The sequence below is a fragment of the Sphaeroforma arctica genome (genome assembly GCF_001186125.1).
Source record: "Sphaeroforma arctica JP610 unplaced genomic scaffold supercont1.382, whole genome shotgun sequence".
Classification (NCBI taxonomy): domain Eukaryota; class Ichthyosporea; order Ichthyophonida; genus Sphaeroforma; species Sphaeroforma arctica.
The window spans coordinates 11,940-32,729 of NW_014040176.1; the positions used below are offsets into that span (position 1 = coordinate 11,940).

At 40.1% G+C, this 20,790-nt stretch overlaps 3 protein-coding genes across 3 annotated transcripts in view; 2 read left to right on the forward strand and 1 right to left on the reverse strand.

Moving 5' to 3' along the window:
- SARC_05764 (hypothetical protein) overlaps nucleotides 1–428 on the reverse strand; it is a gene marked incomplete at its 3' end in the record, with an annotated part of 864 nt that extends 436 nt beyond the window's left edge. The window contains exon 1 of the mRNA XM_014300362.1: nucleotides 279–428. Within this exon, the coding sequence (XP_014155837.1) occupies nucleotides 279–413 (135 nt within the window). The remainder of the gene's footprint in view (nucleotides 1–278) is intronic.
- Nucleotides 429–856: 428 nt separating this feature from the next.
- On the forward strand, nucleotides 857–3,188 carry SARC_05765 (hypothetical protein). Its single transcript, XM_014300363.1, has 2 exons — nucleotides 857–2,065; nucleotides 2,762–3,188. Exons 1-2 carry the CDS (start codon nucleotides 902–904, stop codon nucleotides 3,035–3,037), a joined length of 1,440 nt encoding a protein of 479 aa, XP_014155838.1. The 5' UTR covers nucleotides 857–901; the 3' UTR covers nucleotides 3,038–3,188.
- Nucleotides 3,189–5,687: 2,499 nt separating this feature from the next.
- On the forward strand, nucleotides 5,688–15,403 carry SARC_05766 (hypothetical protein). The gene is made up of 14 exons (XM_014300364.1): nucleotides 5,688–5,889; nucleotides 6,508–6,655; nucleotides 7,075–7,167; nucleotides 8,032–8,165; nucleotides 8,352–8,481; nucleotides 8,962–9,035; nucleotides 9,781–9,888; nucleotides 10,499–10,571; nucleotides 11,321–11,467; nucleotides 12,464–12,588; nucleotides 13,044–13,115; nucleotides 13,661–13,807; nucleotides 14,568–14,585; nucleotides 15,078–15,403. The coding sequence occupies exons 1-14, from the start codon at nucleotides 5,821–5,823 to the stop codon at nucleotides 15,150–15,152; spliced, it is 1,413 nt and encodes a 470-aa protein (XP_014155839.1). The 5' UTR covers nucleotides 5,688–5,820; the 3' UTR covers nucleotides 15,153–15,403.
- Nucleotides 15,404–20,790: the final 5,387 nt, after the last annotated feature.

Sequence of the window (20,790 nt, forward strand, 5' to 3'; positions counted from 1 at the left end):
TTGTGTGTGTGTGTGTGTGTGTATAGATATATTTACTGAATATATATGTGTACATATTTACTGTTACCCAAGCACACTCAAATACACTATACGGTCGCTAGTGCTTAGGGATGCTTGGTCGGTAGTTTCTGATATTTATACTCTTTGCGACACCGGATATGTAGCACTTCGTTGAAGTGCTATATATATGCACAATACAACCACATACGCATCATATGTATATACAAGCATACGTATACACAGTATATCCATATAGTATACACAAACATCCAACATACTTCGATGACGTAATCCTCTGGTCGCACGTGTGATGCTATGCATGAACGGTAGTCACTAATACTCTCCGCCACAATCACAGGGCACGCGTTTCTGTCCTTTAGTGTGCTGTTCCGGTCTGTTCTCTTTCGCGTCATCTTCTTGTGTTTGATGTGTGGGTGTAAGGTAAGCGGTTTGAAAGTGGAAGGTGCTCTAACTAGTAGAGAGATGTCATGCCGGCCTTTTGAACTTTCCCGGATATGTCTCTAATAACGCATCACCTGGAATCGGGGGAAATAAATAACTATTGAAAACCTAAAAAAAACCCAGAAACTCCCTCACACAGGCACACTGCGCAGTAAACGTTTAACGCAAACGCAAAAATATTGAATTCTATACGTTTTGACGTAAAAAGATGTATACCCAGCTGAAATCCATAATTGCAGAAACGTTTAACAAAGCAAAAAACGATCGGGGGGTTTTTTTAACGGGACACGGACTGAGCTTAACGGGAAACGAACTGAGCTTGACTCAACCTCAGAAAAACAGTCTAAATACGCTCCGAAAGTAAATATGAAAACAGATTTTGTGCTTCCTGATACTATAACAACAATACACACATGAACTTGCCCACCATCGCACAGATATGACGGGCGCACATTATGAAGTGGGAGATGAGTGCTTCATCAGGTATCCCACTGAGAAAGGAGCGTTTGTGCGCGCTCAGATATACAAGAAGGGCGAGAGTGAAAAGGAATTCCGTGTACAAGTTATGGAAACAGCAACAGTTGGCGGTGATAATTGTGAGATACAAGGCAAGATGGCAGATGACCAACTGCAAGTCAAAACGAACGAGATGTATCAGATCGTTTCACTGTCACACACAGATGCTATGGCAGGGGTGATGTGCTTGTACTTCAACAAACCTCACGGTTACTTCGTGTCGGCAACGGTGATTAAGAAACACTTTGATGACGACCCCCCATACTTTACTATTGAGCTAAAGACCACCAAAGATCAGAGGCAAACGATTATGGATCGACTATATGTGCATCCACTGCCGGATGGTAGCAAGACACACCTAAATACACACAAGAGCAAGAAATCACACACAAGTACAAGCAAAGCTGACCAACTATCGGGGAACACGACGGAGACACAGGGACATGCACATAACAACAAATCTAACGCTGGATCCGGTGCGAGGTCTAATACGGCAAACAATTCCAAGGATAACGCCAACTCAAGTGGAAAGGTTGAAGCACATGAAAAGAATAAAGCGCACAAACACACTCGTTCCTCATCCCCCATGTTGACCAACGAATCACTCCGCCTAGATCGCAAGCGTGAAAATCCGGGCAATCGCAAGGCACATGCCAGACGATGGGATCTAGGTGAGGGCTATGTGCAGAGTGTTGCATCAGACTTCCTGCGCTCTACTGCAAACCGTCGAAGGCATTCTAGGTCACGTTCTCCGTTACAAGAGCGTGAGCGTAAACGTGCAAGAAGACAATCTCGATCTCGATCTCGATCTCGATCTCGATCGAGAGATAGAGATGTAGATAGAGATTTAGATAGGGATAGAGATAGGGACAACTCGGATGGCGAAAGGCGAAGGTACAGAGAAAGGTCACGCGACATACGAGATAGACAGCGGCGGAGTGGGATTGACCGCAGCAAAGACGTGCCGCAACGGCACAGTAGGCGAGAAGGCAGGGACAAGGTTAGCTACAGGAATGCGAACAAGGATTTGTTCGGGGAGCCGAGTTCGAATGCACAGCCTCAGAGAAATAGTAGGCGCCCACGCCAGGTGGGTGAGGATGAGAATTTGTGTGTGTGCATGTGATTGTCGCGTAGTAGCTTAGCCTGAGGCTGTGTAGTATCACATTTTAAAATTCTTTCTTGGTTAGTTCAGTACCTTTTGGAATAAATTAGTGTTTAGGTGTGCTAAACGCTCACATAGATTGGTTTGTAGAAGGAAGTCTTTTGGAAAATCTTCTGCATTAACACCGGAGTCATATTCTAGGAAGGTATTAGCAGTTTTAGATGCAGGACGGAAAAATAGCCTCACTGGACGTTATAATCTGTCGGTGAAGATTTTGATAGGTATTTGAACTCTATACAAAGCCTTGTATATTGATGGAAGTAATAATGCTGGATGTAAAGAATTTGTGTACATGTGAAAATGGTCGACTCCAAAGACTTCGTTAAGGGCATGATGTCAGTGCAGTGATTCTCTTATACTGAACACATATTCGACGTGTGTATGCGCACTCGGATTCTGTACATTTACATCAACTCGATACTATTTGGTCACGCTCCAGATTACACAGTTTGACATTTCTTGTACGTGCCAAGTCATATTATCGAGCATACCGCTTATGACTACAAACGGGTGAAGCGTATGTTCGATAGGCCATACGAAATCTATATTCTATGATTATGACAATTGTTATCCAGCCTCTTCTATCAATTAATGTGGGTATATTCTGTATCAACTTAACAGAGAAGCATAGATGTAGAACTTCAGCAGATGGAGGATGAATTAAACAAAGTACTGCTCAAAATCAAATACTTGGAGTTCGAGGCGAGGCAATGGGGCGATCTGCAACACCTACATAGGCCCACGAGAGAGGAGGAGGTCACCCTAACTATGTTGTCAAAGCACCTGGAAGAAACCATGGGAAGTCATGAGGCATACCCCCGACTGCGTGCACAGTGCAAAGAGTTCAGTACACGATTAGGTGCAGTGAGGAAGACTCTGGGGATTCAGTATGACTAAGCTATGTGAAATACAATGGAGAACCATTGAGATGCATAGCGGTGTGAAGCAAGAAATTATAGGCACGGTAAAGGTAAAACACGTATCAGCAGGCATATATATGTATAGAAATCGACATGTTATCCTGCTAACAACAATGGACCACGGCTTTGGAGTAGAAAATTATGTACGCACATAATCCATAATCCAGTACACCTGAAATCTAGTAAACTGGAGCCTTATTTGTTAATGAAATCTTAAGCTTCCGAAAGCCAGGTTGTAGCACCCAACATGACAACCTAGTGTTGGCAGCAGGAAGCATTCAGATATTTATTGCATACAAATAAATGGGCACTTTCAATATTTGCAACTATATATCTCGAATACTGCATTCTTGGGCATTTTGTCTACGCATGCGTGATCTCGTCGACTAAATGACAAACAGTTCGCCAGAGGTGAATACGAAATGACGATACTTGCAGAAGGTACATCACAACACTGGTTGAGAATATAGTGCTAAGTATCCATCACATTTGGTCATGCAGTTAACCAGTTCGCAACACCACGTGCACAACTTGCATCTCCCGCGAATATATCTAATACCGAATTTCTTCTGCCGCATTATCATATTCAAGCACGGTCTAAAATATCCAGTCACCATGGTATGTATTAATATTGAGCAACACTATAATACTAGGAAAATTCACGTGCATATTGTCACCGCACATTCAAATACAACTGTGGTTCGATTTGAAACAGCAGATGTACAAGGGTACTTCATTCTTGTCTTGCGGTTCTTGCTAATTTCTAATTTACATGCGTTTTGAGAGAAGGGCTGTCCAGAGCGCATGACCTGCCTATGCCTCGTTAGACAGGGGAACCATACCTATTCATCCTCGCTATTACACAGTATATTCCTTTAAAGAACCGTAAGTGCACTTCCTGACCCACGAGTGAGTGCTGCGCCCATTTGTACAAGCCGTATAAACAAGTGAACCTCGATCGGAGTGTAGATAACCACTGTATAATGTCCGTCTGTTCATGCTGCTATCTACGTTGTTGTCTGTTGATAGTTAAATTACTATCAGGCAGTATTCATTGTAGAATATCCACAGCACTCTAGTGGCGTGTACAGCATTTTGAGGCTACCTGGTACCTGGCAAGCGAATTAAAATTCAAAAGCCCTAAACAGTAAAGGTTAAAAAATAAGAACTGGATAATTGAATCAAGCAAAGTTCCTCTTAGCAAGTCAGTATACTTTCATTCGTTGTACAAGGAAAGGTGATCCCATGTACTTGCGCGATCACCGATACAAACACATAGACTACTTTGTACGAAGGCACGTGCCCAACAACCCCGTATACGATTGGCTTCTTCATACAATCTGATGAAAATATATCTAACAAGAAATGGAAGCAACTAATATAATCCCGATTTTCAATTTCCAGGCAAGAAGTTGCAAACATGCTGTGCGACTTCAGCATCTCCACAATACGGGTGTACTTCTTGATGTGCAAGATACTCCATCGTCAGTTGAAGGATCAACAGCAGGTAAGATTTTACCGACATATAGAAGAAACACTATGTCGCAAGCCGTGGATCCATGTACATTCATCGACAGCAGATTGGGTGAAGCAGTGGAGTGAATTTGTCGGGAATGTCGTGATTTCACATAAGCCGCCGGCTTGTTTCCATACAGTTCCCGTTTTAGCTTCAGAACAGAATCAAGGGGTAAACCATGTGGAGGTCTCGATCGTATCAAAACGGAACTAGAACTATATTTATCAATCACTATTGAAAGACTTCCAAAAAAAAACAGATAGGGGTGTGAAACTTTGTATTAGTTTGAGACGACGGACGTCGGACACAGCCTTCTGAAAATTCAAAATTGTCAGGTGATAATATTTATTTACTTTCAGAAAAAGGCTATGACTGTTCTTACTATTTAGATCTCTTCTTGTGGCTATGACAACATTTACTTTGGTGTTAAAACGTAAAAAATACAAGACATATTATGAAGCATAGCCTTCACAATGAAGGTTGTGTTTTATTTATTTTTAAATATAAATAGATGTTTGAACGAGAAAAATAATATTGAACAGAAGAAGGCTCTTTGTGGACGGTGACTCAGAGTCGGAGAGGAAATACTTCTTTTTTTCTTTTCTTTTTAAAAAGTCTCGGACAACCAAATTTCTCTGAAGGTCCGGTCCAAGAGGCCTAATAACAGTCTGGACTACCATAAAAAATACACAATGATTTATAATAATAAAACTATTTATAGGAAAATAAAATATGTACACTGTATTATACAACAAGGAATCCAGTCATCACGTTGCAACGTTGCAACGTTTAAAACCCTTTTCTATATACTGGTACATAGTCCTAAACACAACTTGAAAGGGCCATCCTCGAGGTCCAGAGCGTATTTACCATCTTGTCCTGTCCACTCCGGCATATCAGCACCTACTTGCGTTTAATTGGTGCGTAGTAGAGAACCAGGTGAATCTGGGAATATAATTTTTAAAACAGATGTAAATATATATCCACCTTCCTCATTTTATAGTAATTTTACATATTTTTATCCCCCAGCCCCAGGCCCCCACTCTTTGTACGTATTTATTTCCTTTTCTGATATTCTACTTCTTCTCAAAAATATAAACAAACATCATGTACTTTTCTCCTCTCGTACCTCGTGGTGGTAAAAAAAGATATCCTGCACATATATTATATGCTGACATTTAGACATATTATACATATACGTGATCACCCGGGTAAAGATAGAGAGGGATAGAAATTATTTCGACATGGACGCCAAGACTGCCACCCAATTTATCGAAAGCAACTTCGACAGTTGCTTTTTGAATCCATTAAAGGTGTGACAAGCGTAGGCGTAGAATGTTGTACGCTTCATAACTATACTTGAAAGAAAATTAGTCGTTTAAAGTTTTGACTAAATTGATCGAAATAAGATTGTTTATGTCTCCAGTACAAATACATAGAAAGAAACACAAACATACATCAACATACACGTACGTGCATGCATACAAACACACGCACTCACACACACACATATATATATATATATGCATACATACATACAGCGTACATAAATACATCATCAATCCATACATTCATCTATTTATCTATTTATCTATCTGCCTACCTATCTATATATACATACATACATACATACATACACACATATATATATATATATATATATATGTGTGTGTGTGTGTGTATCTTGTTTATTGTTTATGTATATGTATATATATATATATATATATATATATATATATATATATATATATATATATATATATATATATATATATATATATATATATATATATATATATACTCAATCACACTCACACTCACACACATATATATATATACCTTTTTAACGTTCATTTTTTGGTATCTTCACCATTCCTCACTATATCAAATATCACTGATATTTTATATCTCTGTAATCTGTGTATTTTCAGGACTTTGTAGAAATCCCGAATCTTACGCCCGCGTTCGATGAGAATTTCTTGACTAATGGACTCATCATGGATGCCTGCAGGTACATCACCGACTTTGCCGATGCACAAAACATTCCCGGTCTCACACATAGATTACACAGCGAGGAAGGTAAGGGTTTAGTAAATGTATATTGCACATCTCGATAGACAGCGAGGAAGAGTGTACAATGTTATACTTTCAATTTGTATGTTGATGAACTGTACGGAATGCGATTGTTTCCCGATCCGTATCATCTCCTGGGTATGATACCTGTGCATTTCCCGCAGAGATCAACGAACATCAAAGTGACAAATCTGTCATTAGTGATTTTCCTTGTTAGTGGTGGTATTCCAGCATAGTCAATACAGGGCCAGATTGACTTCCTGAGTGTTATCGAGACCGAGCGTGGAGTGTATATGACATTTCCCGCGCACCCGCCCATTTTGGGCTCCATAGCCCAGTCCGGACCATTTGAAAGTACCTGATAATGATGTCATACGTACACATGCTTAAATTATTAGGACACATCCTGTAATCCCAATTCTCAGGCAAATCTCCAATGCTTTGTATCGTGATCGAGGGAACTGGCAAGCGGAATGTGATGTTCTACGGACACGTCGACAAGCAACCGCACATGGAAGGTGAGTATATTTAAACTAGGGTTGTATATTTGATGAATGGTAGGCAGTCAACAGTGCGACTACTGTATTGGGGTGCCTATGTCTTATATATCGAGGTTTAGTTGGGTGATGTGTTAGGGGAAGTTGGGTTGGTGTTGTCGGTGAGTGTATTTAAACTAGGGTTGTATATTTGATGAATGGTGAGCAGTCATGAGTGTGACTACTGTATTGGGGTGCCTATGTCTTATATATCGAGGTGAAGTTGGGTTGGTGTTGTCAGCTAGAACGGGCGTGCAAACGTGTGGGAGAGAGGCAGGGGGGGGATGGGGAGGGCTGCTGGGTGCGTTCGATTGGGCTAGCCATTGGTTGCTGCACAAGCATATTCCAGTGGAGAATGATTTCTATATCGACTCTATCCTCGACTGTAGATCCGCTCATGGATTTTGTTAGTTTTTTTGTGTGCACTCATGTATAGCCCAGGGTGATGTGTGTGCGGCAAATAATGATTTAAAGGGTTTGTTTGATATACTTTTTGCGGAGAGTTATTGACTCTTTGTAGCTAGGCTGGGCTAGCATGTTGTCAACTACAAGCTGTTGCAGTATACGATTATGTACGACCTCCGGCGGTTTGTAGATGGCCGCTACCAGTGTAAAGATGCTACTAAGGTGACTGTTAAGGCTGTGAGCTCTACGAAATGATTGTCAGACATGTACTAATGGTAGTGCATCTTGACAGATACGCATTGATTACCATACAATGTCAGCTATACTATAACAGTCACAATGGATTATAGTATGAACTCTGGTAACGTATATTTATAGGTGACTGGGAAGAGAGATCGGGATATAGCATGGACTCTAATATGATTTAAGGATTATTTATAGATGGCTGGGACGAGGGTCTGGGTGCTACCAAAGCGGTGGTAAGAGGCGATAAATTGTACGGACGCGGAAGCTCGGACGACGGATATGCCCCTTTCTCCGCACTTTTGGCCATCAAGACCGTACTTGCTCAAGGGGTATGCAAGTATTCAGTACTAAGAGTACAAAGCATATATATATATATATATAATATAATATAATGTATATATATATATATATATATATCCATTCATATATATATACATATCGTTTATGTCGTATGTATATATATATATATGCTCATATACAGGATTAATCATATACTCATGTATTCAACTCTTCAGGTACCCTTACCACGTATTGTGATCTGTCTGGAGTGTGAGGAGGAGAGTGGCTCTACGGATCTCATATATCTGCTGGACAAGATGAAGAGTGAGATTCAAGTACCTGATATTTGTATCTGTCTCGACGCAGGTAAGAGTACCACGCGTAACAATATTCAAATGTATTTATGCTTGAATTCTTTGTAGTATCTACTAGACAAGTTCAAGACTAAAACTGAAGTACCTGGTTCATATTTTTTCGACGTCGATAACGAGTATGGAGCACATAAACTTGCATATACACACACGCGTTATCCACACACGCGTATATATATATATGTAAATATATATATATATTTATATATATATGTATATATATTTATAAATATATATTATTTTTATATACATAAATATAAATATGTATATATATATATATATATATAGTTGTATATATCCTCTGCTGAAGAAAAGTGTAGTTTGATTTGAGAATTTGATGTTCGACGCGGGGTGGGGAGTGAAAGCATTAATATATGTCTGTATATTTAAACGTATGTATGCATCGTCTTCATGCATACAAATCTATAGTTAAAGGTCCTACTGTTTCTAATCGAGCGGCACGTACTACTTCCAGGAACGGCGGATTACGACAATCTATGGCTCACATCATCGCTTCGCGGGGTGGTCGCCTGCAATGTGCGAGCGGAGGTAAACACTGTTTTCATTAATGATTGTCATGGCTTCTGGTAAAGAACACCAAGCTTATGTCTACATGTTTACACATCAAAAGCAAAACGAATACTATGCTATTGTGCACATGTGTGCAGCTATGACGTGCCTGCAGGTGTACTGCTGAGTTTTTGGGCCGCTGAAACCCCAAGTAGTCCTGATTCTTCGGTGTAGAAGTCATATAGTAGCTTGTACGTGACCCCTCCCTTGTATTAAAGTTTATTTCGCTACCATTCCAGCAGTGGTGTTCACGCCATAGAACTGACGGTCTAAGGCCTACGTTTTCTGAGGGAGTATCCGTCTTGTTTGTAAAGTCATGCTACGTACATTACACAGACGCACCACAATACACCTCATACGCACTCACCTCCAGAAACAGCATCGCATGTCCATGGTTACTGCGAGACCTTGGGCTGATCTTATATTCTCAGCATGCAGCAAGCTGTACATCAAAGTACATACAATATAAAATGGTCAAATGAAGCTGTGTACTGTCATTGTACCCTTTTCTGTACAGGTTTGTGCCTGACGGATGCAATTGGCAGTGTATACAACACAAATGGTCTACTGAGTCTTGTTACTATCGTTATACCCCTTTCTGAACAGGGTGTGCCACAGATGGTCTACTGTGTCTTGTTACTATCGTTAACCCCTTTTCTGAACAGGGTGTGCCACAGATGGTCTGCTGAGTCTTGTTACTATCGTTATACCCTTTTCTGAACAGGTTGTGCCTAGTGGACAGCACAGTGGCATTCTCGGCGGAATCATCCCCGAGTCACTGAGCATCCTTCGGGCCATCCTAGATCGCATTGACGAGTCGTCTACCGGAAAGGTGAGTAGCCTACTTCTATGTGGATGGGAAAAGGCACATATATGTATGTGTACCCGTGCAGATATACATATATATATATATATACATACATTTAGAGATGTAAACTGTCTATGCTTACAGACAAATTCTATCTATACTTGCGCGTATGGAATATGTTGCGGAGTCACTGTGTATCCATCGAGCAATCTTGGGTCGCATTAGTGTGGCTTCTACCGGAAAGGTGCGTTTGACTTAACTATATGCGGAGAGAAAACGCATGTATGTATATCTATGTATACCATATATTCAGATACGTGTACATCCTACATGTATGATACATATGTGTATACGTATGTGCCAGTATATACATATATATATTTATAAATCAAGAGTTGGGTTTTCTGTCTGAAAAGTAGATCTTTTTCGCACAAATCACAAATAAGTGGACTCATTTGTATGTGTATAATATAGGTGATAGCATTTTGCCTGTGTACAAATGTACGCTTCTGTGCTTCATAAACCTACCTTGCTTGAATATTCAAACTCACTAGCATCAGAAATATGCACGAGTCGTGTTTTTTTTGCTCAATTTGAACCTCCTGTATGTGTATATTCCGCTCCTCATATATAGGTTGTGAGTACCTTCCAAACTCCAGTACCGAGCTGGAAGGCAAAAGAAGCAAAAGAATTGGCGGCACTCAAAGGTATATCAAACTTCTATGGGTGGTCGACGGGTTTGACATGTTTGCACGTTTGGCAGAAATTGAAGTGTAAAGAAGGACTTTATAGTTGTTTCATTGAATATTTCCGTATCTAGTTTCACGAACGTGTGCGTATATATATATGTATATATATTAATAGAAAAATTTATGCATATATATATATATGGATATAGATATATCTATATCTATATATATGTATATGTACATATATCTATGCATATATGTGTATATCATATGTATATAGGTACACATATACATATGCAAACGTATATACCTATACATATACATATATATGTGTTTATATACATATACATATATATATATGTGTGTATACATATACATATACATATATTTTTATTCGAATATACATAAATGTATATATGTATATATGCACATATATATATATTTATATACATACACACACACATATATATATATATATATGGGTGTGGGTGTGTGGGTGTACATTTACATATAAATATATACATACAAATTCACACACACAAATTTATATATAGGCATAGAAATATATGTATATATATTTATATAAATATATATATATAAATATATGTAGATACATTTATATATATATATATGTGTGTGTGTATGTATATAAATATATATATATATATATATATATATATTAGAAACATATAAATATATATATACATATATTGATACCCTTTCATGCTCACTAATCTCGTTTTCTTCCGCCGCATACACCTTTTTAGGCAAGGGACTTTATGAATTCTGCAACTTCCTCGATGGAGCTAAGCCAATGTTCCACGACGATCTGTCTGAGATGTACTTAGGCAATACATGGTACGCTATGTTATCCGTCACTGGCGCCAATGGACTACCTCCCACAGCTGATGCAGGTGATTTGAATGTATCAACGTATACTTTTGTTATATATGAATAAATAAACATACATATATGTATATGTATGTATATATATATGTATGAATATATATATATATATATATAGGTGTGTGTGTGTGTGCATGTACATGTGATGTGCATGTGTATGCGTGTATACGCACATATATATATGTATACGTACATAGCAATGACAGGTGTGTGTACATGTAAATGTATGCATTTTCATGAATTTGAACATTGATATCACTGATGTTGACGACCTGCCTGCCGTAGCTCATTCAGGCATATTATTTCTTCATGTATGAATATTGCAGATGTATATATACATAAGTGTATTTTCATCCCTACGCATATATATGTATACCATACACAAATATATTCAATACTATTTTATTTCATCGCACAATGTGTGCTGAGAGTTGTGTGTACGCAACAAAATATAGGTCTTTTATACTTATACATATAAATATATCCATCCATACATATATATATATATATATATACGTTGTATCGGCCTAAAAGTTTGTGAAAGGTTTCACAGTGTATACATATATCCATCTCCATATTCATATGTATATCTCTATTTATCTGTTTATTTATTTATCTATTTGTCTATATCTATGGGTAAGTATATGTATGTATATGTATATATATATATATATGTGTGTGTGCGTTTGTGTTTGTGTGTATATATATTCGTATATGAGCATGTAGACCAAGATACTATTCCACAATGAACTGTGAGTTGTACTTGAGGAAAATATGAAACCACGTGCCATGGCGGGCATAGCTGAGCATTCGTAGCTGAATGATTAATTATTAAATAGATGGCCATAAAGACATTCGTATTCACGTGTTCATAGTACACATCAATATGCACATATTCACAGTACCCTCCGATATCCGGACTTACTACGCAGCTACTTTCGTGTACGCTGGCTACCATTATATGGCCTATCTCATCCCGCATGTGTCATCTCCGAACCCTTCAGGTAATGTACTGAGGGCCTTCACCGAGTTTCGCATAAGTTTGCGTCTGCCGCCCAACAAAGACAGTGCTGTAGCGGCACGGGAACTGCAAGAGATCATCGAGAAAGACCCCCCATACGGTGCCAAGGTATATTCCTGCCCGGAAATTGGTGGCTCTGAACTGATTGATTTCTTTTGTTGTGGTGTATGTGTAACTATATCGTAAAATACAAACATTTATGTGTATAATTATGAGGGCATTTGTGTATATCTGCGTCTGTGCACATATAATCATAAAAGCGCTTTAGCCGCACATGGCTTGTATCGAAATTTTATAAAATGAACCTGTATGGTGTACGCATTTGCAAGCGGAAGTACTGGCTACAAAGACTTTCACATGTCTGTAAATAAGAGTGTATGTGATTTTTTGTAATCTGAATTTCTTGTATGTTTGGGAACACCTGTGTATTCCATTTCATGCGGAACCATCAAGCTTGCCATGATTTCTTCCTACCAGTGGGTAATTCTACGACTTAGTAAATTGATATTCCTGATGTCACAAACACTCGTGATAAACTGACCGTATGCTCTGCTGCATTTCAGATCACTGTCAGTGGCCTGAACCACGGTGACGGATACTGCAAAGCCGAATACGAACCGTGGATGTACGATTCAGTATGTACCTAGAATATATCTATATATATGTGTGTGTGTGTGTGTGTGTGTATTTATATATATGTATATTATATATATATGTGTGAGTATACTGTGTGTATGTGTATGTATATGGGTATGCGGGTATGTATGTGCTATATACTTATATGCATATACTCGGATCCCAGCCCTTAAATCTGTATATGTATGTATGTATATATATATGTGTGTGTGTGTGTGTTTGTGTGTACAAAATAGATCTATATAGATTTATATTTTGGTATATTATATAGGTGTATACGTATATGTATATGTATCTATATATATCCGTATATGTATATGTCTACATATAAATATACGTATATATATATATATATGCATGCACGGATATATAGATACATAAATATATATATGTTTATATATAAGTGTGTGTGTGTGTGTATATACATATCTATATATACCTATATATATATATATATATCATACTTCTCCTGATTTCGGCGCGAAATTGGCCCTTTGTCACCATCAACCCTAGTTTTTAAACCGAAAATATATTACTCTTACAGCTCTCCAAAGCTGCTCAGTCCAATTTCGGATCGAAGACATTCGGAACCTTTGCCACAGGTGGATCCATACCATTCCTGACAGAATTATCGAAAGTGTATCCCACAACTATGATTGTAGGCTTGGGAGCCGCTGGCGCTGATTGTAATGTATGTAAATCTACGATGGACATCAGTGTGTGCGTGTGTAATGGACTTTGATTCAAGTGTGCGTGTGTAAATGTAAGTCTGAAGTGCACAATTGTGTGGATTTGAGTTCAAATCCAATGTCTGTGTGAATCTAAGTTCGATTCAAAAGCTGTATTCAGTATCAATCGAGTCGAGGCTGTCCACTACTGTGACTATTGAATTAAGAACCGCGGGTGCTGCCTGTATTGTATGTGAATTCAAGTTCGAGTATCTGGCTTTGTCTTGCACTAGAAAACTTGTTAATAGCCACTACCGAGAGAGATAGGTGAGGTATCGGCTGGCGCATTGTTCTGTACCAATAAAGTACTTTATTTGAATGGAATTCAAATCCAAGTGCAGATTTTCTTACTACTGCGAGCTTGCATCTCACAATATGCTTCACGATGGATACGGCTAGTTTCTGCGTATAGGCAAGTTTTTACGTACTGTCGCGAGCTTTCTATAATATGACAAGGTTTGCACTCGTGTCGTGATCTCAGGGTACATTGTACTGATGCAAGGAACGCTCCCTCAGTGAGGATTACGCTTCCGAGTCGGTGTGTTCGAGCCATTTGTGCCGTCTAGCAGTATTGTCTAGGCTCACCAAGTCTCCAGACTTGTTATTCATATAGTTTTCGCTCACTCTTCACTTATCTCTTGCACTCAATTATCCATCGCTTGTGTTGGTACTGTCGGTCCCATTCAATCGCCTGTCCGTGGTTGCCAATACAACGGCTATTAGTGCCACAACCCAAATGAGGTAAGTCGACAACATACTTCTGTTGAGCGGGGATCATGATATTGTATACTTATCTATAAGTAGTAGCGTAAAAAAAATATGCATGTATCTCGTTTAAAGTTGTTTGCAATAGCTGTCGATTTTTGGTATATGATATCAACTTCAGACATCATGTATGTTTAGAAGCTGTCGATCTTTGATTGATACCCGTTTATGGGAGTACGAACAATTGGGATCAAGATAGTGTATTTCACTTTAGATTGAGTCGTGCTTTCTATGTAAAGACTGCCGATTTTCTCCGTAACTACGCATATGAGTGTACAGTTGTGCTCGATGTGAGCAATCGGGCTGGGGACTGGGCTCAAAGCTAGCGCCCATTATTCAGCAAATCAACCATGCTAGGCTGATTTATCCCGTACACCTACATTTTAAGCTCAAAGAGGCTACTTGTTTCTAGTTATGACGAACATACAATCCTACTGGTAAACTAATATCTCATATACTTCTATGCAGAACCTGGACCTACCTTTCAGTAAGAAATTCATTGGTGCTTTGGCCTCAGTCCTGGCCGATTGTGGAACGGTTTAGTAAACGCGTGGGAACCTGGTATCGACCCTATCAGAGGTAGATTATACCAATGGCCGCAGATTGATTTTCCTTATTATTATCGAGTTCGGCATCGACAAAATCTTCTTGATTGGCGGAACTAGACGGTAAATCTTACCCCTGTTTGTAGGCGTAAATGAAACCAATCAATCTGGACTCAAAAGAAATTGAAACGCAGTCAATACGCAGTTTAATATGGACTTAAGAGAAAATAAAATTGCAGTCAATATGGACTGATTGAGTTTGGGGGTTGAACTCTGAACTCTGATGAATTCAGTTAAGAATAGGTGTTCCGTGCGGTGAAACGGCTCTTTTCACGGGGTTTTAATGGAAAATAGCAAAAACTCGTGTAGATTTTTTTTTAATGCGTTAAAGAACTGAGTATTAAATACTTTTGAAATGGCGGTGTTCGTAATAAGTATTGAACTCTTCGTCAGAATAATTAGATAGTTGTGTTAATAGCTGTTTGTTTGATTGTTAAAGAAAAATCGTTTCTGTAATAGGTTTTTGTGTAAACCTTATCTTTGAAGAAAATCAATGTATAAGATTCTGAACTCAGTTTGGTATTCCTAAAACCCTCCCTGGAGTTTGGACAGTTTTTTCGACCTTATTTTTCGTCATCAGCATGGTAGGAAAATATATATGCTTAGCACGTGTCAATAAACTTCTACCAATACTAAAGTCTTCAGGAAAATCGATGATAGGCACATATTCGAGAATGATCAAGTTAGATCGTACACAATTTTTAATGCCGTGCTGTCTAATATCTATATCTTTTATATCCTTGGGTGTACCAGTGCCTAGTGCGACCCTCAAGTCACTTTGATTATCACATCGTAAGAAGGTAGCAAGAGTGACCCGGTAGCCGAGTGTATGTATGTTGTTTCTGATCCAGGTAATGTTATGGACGGGTTCGGAGGTAACAACATATTCAGCTTCACTTGAACACAATGCGACTCTCTTTTGTTTTTCACATTTCAAATAAAAAGTGGTATTTCATGGCAGCTCGCCCAATCAGAATCCGTGCAAGTATTTAGTGTATTATCCATACTTTGATTAACAGACTTCCGATGGTATGTAAGCGTGTCATCTGTTGTATGTACTAAAAACTGTAGGATACGTTGAAGTGCTTCAGGCTGTTCCGTTGTAGGGTTGTTTGCAAATGCTGCCAGTCGATTGACAGTTGCTGCGATATCTACTCGAGTCATGTCGGCTGCAAAGCCTATTGCGCCCAACATCTGTCGATGTTTTCCACCAGTGTGTGCTGCACTTGTAAATTTAATAAGACGAATACCATTTCACGGGGTATATTTGGGTGTTGTATCAGTGATGTTTAATGTAATTAGTAGAATCGAACCAGAGGACAAGATCTATAAGAAGATTTTAGGACCGGACCAGAGGACCGGACCTAAGGAGAGTATTTCAAGATCGGACCAGGGGATCGGACTAGATAGTGGAATACAAAATTTAATGATAGAGAAGGATGGCTCATCAGATGTCATCATAATTTGTACGGGATAGAAACATGATTCATAAATACAGCAGGCGCGCCGTTGACAACGGTTCTGACTGAGTATACTTATTTAAGACTCAACACTCTTTACCGCCTAAGCGCTACTCGGTTTTGACCTCATTTTAAGTGACCAAACTACTGTATTTGTTACACTACATTCTTTATACACTACTTCAACAAAGAATCAATTTAGTCAATTTGTTTTTGCTTCCGATAGTGAAGGCACCTACTACTAGACCGATACCTGAGGTAGGCAAGCAAGCTTGTGACCGTCTATGGCAACGGCTGCTCGGAGTTCATGGTTAATTGCCTTCGATCTGTGCTAAAGTGGAGACAGCATTTTCTCTGAATCCGAAACCTGAGGATGAAGAACAGGCAGAAATCCACGTGACGCGGGCCTGTTTGGTTTCGGAGGCCCAACGCTCGCTTTCTACGTTAAATGAGGCCAAACAACATCCGGAGTGGATTTCTGATCGGGATGGACACTTGGGAATGCTGATGTCACATGTGCAGGAAGCCACGGAAATTATTCATCTCATTCGTGAAGAAATCCGCCAACATCGTGAATTCTCATTGGCGAATATTGACTTCACTACTGCCAATAGTACGATCCAGATGGTATCTGGTGATGAATATTCTGGGTAACAGGTAGCTCCAACATCGCAACCACATTGGACTTATCATCACCCACAGGTATGGACGACACCAACTGGCCAGTTACCTAACAGCGTGGCTGACGATGTATAGCAAATGAGCCCAGTGAAACGCAGAATTGGCCGCACGAAGCCGATGCCTCAAGCGGCACGTCACGATACTGTGCACGATACTGGCAGGGAGCGCATGTTGAAATACGCCTAAAATCGAGCACAAGAAATACTGACACCTGATGAGATGCCGACAGAAATATGTGGTTCTAGTAGTATTCAGGAATCGACAACTGTGGTAAAATCCCTAGCAGATGTTTTTGGGAACCAGCGGATTTGCACTTTGCAATGGACACTCCACAGAATTTTTCGTCGTCGGCAAAGCGTTCCTTTGATGCGTTTCTCAAAGTGACGAAATCTCCACGAACAGCTCAGTCAAGGTCAAGTAGCAGCGAATTAATTTCGTGACAAGCTGAAACATCACCGTCGTCCGCGCTCACTGAAGGATAGTTGTCAGGATACTGCAAAGATACCTCTTGATACGCTTGCATGTCGCAAACACTTTTCTGTTCATCACGACCGTTACTTAGTGGACCCGCAGGATGTGAAACGATGTGAGCCATCAGCACCCACAGAGTCGTGCATCACCGAGTCTACAGCGGCAGAGATGAAGATGCAGATCTTCCACCTTACCCAACGTATGATACAGGCAGAGACCGAGGGACGCATAAGTCTAATAAGACTTTGAAGACATGCCCAGTGGTGCTAGACAACCGGATGCCAAAAAAAATGTCTGCCTAATCCACATGGCAACTTTTATTTAGATAACCCGCAGAAGATACAGCTGCATGCGTTCATCTTAGACTGGCATAAGAGTGCGAGCTTTCACAGGTTAGATTCAGTTCATATTGTGCAGATGGGTGTACATAGAGCTTTACAGAAAGAAAGGGCATCTATGGCGCTATTGGACTTTATTGTGAACAACGAATGTAAATTGCAGTCGAAGTCGTTTGAGGAAGCCACTGCCTTATTGTACGCACACGAAAACAAGACTTGAAGGATAATACATAAATTTGTTGGCATACATGCAGTTAAAGCCTCCAATACCACTTTATTCACATATTCGGGATTTTGAACGCAAAGTTGAATTCATTAAGATACGACAGAATGATAATCCGTTACATGTTTACCGCAATTATAGTGTGCTTAAATCTTATACATCAAGCTGCAGGAGGGTACGTACTACCGCGATACTCTTCGTGTGCATTTATATTGGCGAGACTACTCCTTTGAACGTATGCGTGAAGTATTCCGCGTGAACATTGGCAAAGCAGAAGAGCATCGTCAATAAATCTGTCGCGAACACAACAGATTCCGGGAGGCTCGCGTTCAAGATCACACTTGCGTACGGATACGAACACACGTGCTAACCCACTCGCGCCACCAATATTGAATCCTCGGGTTCGTTGTCGATCATGTGAGTAAAACCTTTCTCCGGGATCAGCACATGCGAACCGCTGTCTTAACATCAGCGAACACCTGTACAAACTAACAGGGGTAATCGTACACACCCTGATGGGTTTAATACACAACGCCTGTCGGGTACTTTTACTTCCGCCCTCGTGTAAACTGGTGATCAGATGCCTGATCAACAACCGACAGAGACGGGGGAGACTGAAGCAATGTATATTCATGGCTTGGTCGACGAGTAGTGTGTGCAGAGTGACGATGGGTTGATGGAAGACGAACAAGTACCAGAGGGTTGGAAAGCAGGAACAAATTCGGAGTGAAGTGCTGGGGTGTCTGACGTGATCATGTGCATATTATTTGGCAACTGGACTATTTACAGTAAAAGAGAACTTTTCATGCCGACAACCGTGTATATGTTACTTTATAAGTGAACGGACATGATATGCGCACCCTCATTAACACGCTGGCGAACCGTTCAGTCATCACTTAGGCATCCGCGGATAAGGCACACCTCTGTATTAATACTCCGTTACACCACCGGCTAAGGACAGCTATATTTATTTGGCGGACAAACCCCACCCGACTCCGCGCTTGGGTAAAACACACTCAACAAAGGTCCAGTACGGGACAGCCACTACTGAAGGTTGTAAGTTTGAACTTGTGAACTTGCTAGATGATATTGATATAATACTGGGTATGGATACTATGGGAGAGCCGGGATTAGGCTTACCCGGATCAGCATCACAATTCCCGGAAATTAATCGTAATGTTATTGATTAACTTCTGGAACCGATCAATCTTCGAATGGCTCCACACCTGTCCGAGCCAGATGATATACGACAACGTTTACGGCAGTATCTGGATGCTAATGAGACAATTATTTGCAGCTCGATGTACATTACCGGGCAGTGAAGTGACACTTCCTATACCTCGAGATAAATTGCTGGGTCTACGTTGGCAGACAAGCACTTTTGTTTCAGATAAGTACAAACCACATGGCACAAAACAAGTTAACAAATGGGAACATGAGTTGGTAACCAATCGTCGAACATCGGCGTCGACTGTTAACCTTCCTATGTTGGCGGTACCATCCTGTATACCGTCGGGAAAACTCATCAATGTTCGTATGTGCTTGCACTTACGGCAGATTAACGCTCCTATTCTGGGAGATCAGCGTACGCTACCGAAGGTCAACGAGATCATCAGCAACGTAAGGGGCAAGCGACAATATACAACGTTAGATTTATCTGCAGCCGACCATCGCTTACCGGTACACGCTGACTCTCAGCACCTGTTTCCGTTTATATGGGACAGTCAGCAATACTCGTTTACGTTGGCTCCGTTTGGGTTGACGACGCTCACATCACAAATTCAGCGTACAATCAGTAATTTGATAGCGGGATTGGACGTCCAATGTTATGTCGATAATCTTATCATTGCGTCTGACGATTACAAGGAACAAAAATATAACTACTGTCCAAGAGGTCATTCGACGACTGATGGAGAATCAATCACTTTAAACTTGATCAGAAGAAGTGTTACTTTCTTGGAAAGAAGATATCTGCTAAGAGGATTGATGTGGATCATAAGAAACAGCAACGATTAATCGACTTGTTAATTCCCTGGTGTCAAAGGGATATCGCGTCCGCGTTAGGACTGGCAAATTTCTTACACGAGCATTCGCCCAATGTTGCATATAAAGTGTCCCAAAATCGCACGTTCCCTAAGCTTGTAAGCCCAATGAACCGATTGGGGATTGATTGTTAGAAGCCAGAACATCAATTGGCATGGAATATGATGAAGGACGCAACCGTGTCGACAGCCAGTTTGAACTTCCCAGTTGATGGTATGCCACTTAAGTTGGAAACAGACGCATGTAATTATGGCATCGGCGGAGCATTATTTCAACTGATAGACGGGCGCAAAAATACCTGATGTTCTTCTCAACGACCCTTAACAAGGCACAGCAAACGTACGCACGCACATGCACATG

Excerpts from the sequence above, each read along its gene's own strand:
- SARC_05765 (XM_014300363.1), top strand. The coding sequence starts at position 902 with ATGACGGGCGCACATTATGAAGTGGGAGATGAGTGCTTCATCAGGTAT. Across the intron at positions 2,066-2,761 it reads ATAGTAGGCGCCCACGCCAG|AGAAGCATAGATGTAGAACT; the intron begins GTGGGTGAGGAT and ends TCAACTTAACAG.
- SARC_05766 (XM_014300364.1), top strand. The coding sequence starts at position 5,821 with ATGGACGCCAAGACTGCCACCCAATTTATCGAAAGCAACTTCGACAGT. Across the intron at positions 8,166-8,351 it reads AGACCGTACTTGCTCAAGGG|GTACCCTTACCACGTATTGT; the intron begins GTATGCAAGTAT and ends TCAACTCTTCAG. Across the intron at positions 13,116-13,660 it reads AACCGTGGATGTACGATTCA|CTCTCCAAAGCTGCTCAGTC; the intron begins GTATGTACCTAG and ends TTACTCTTACAG.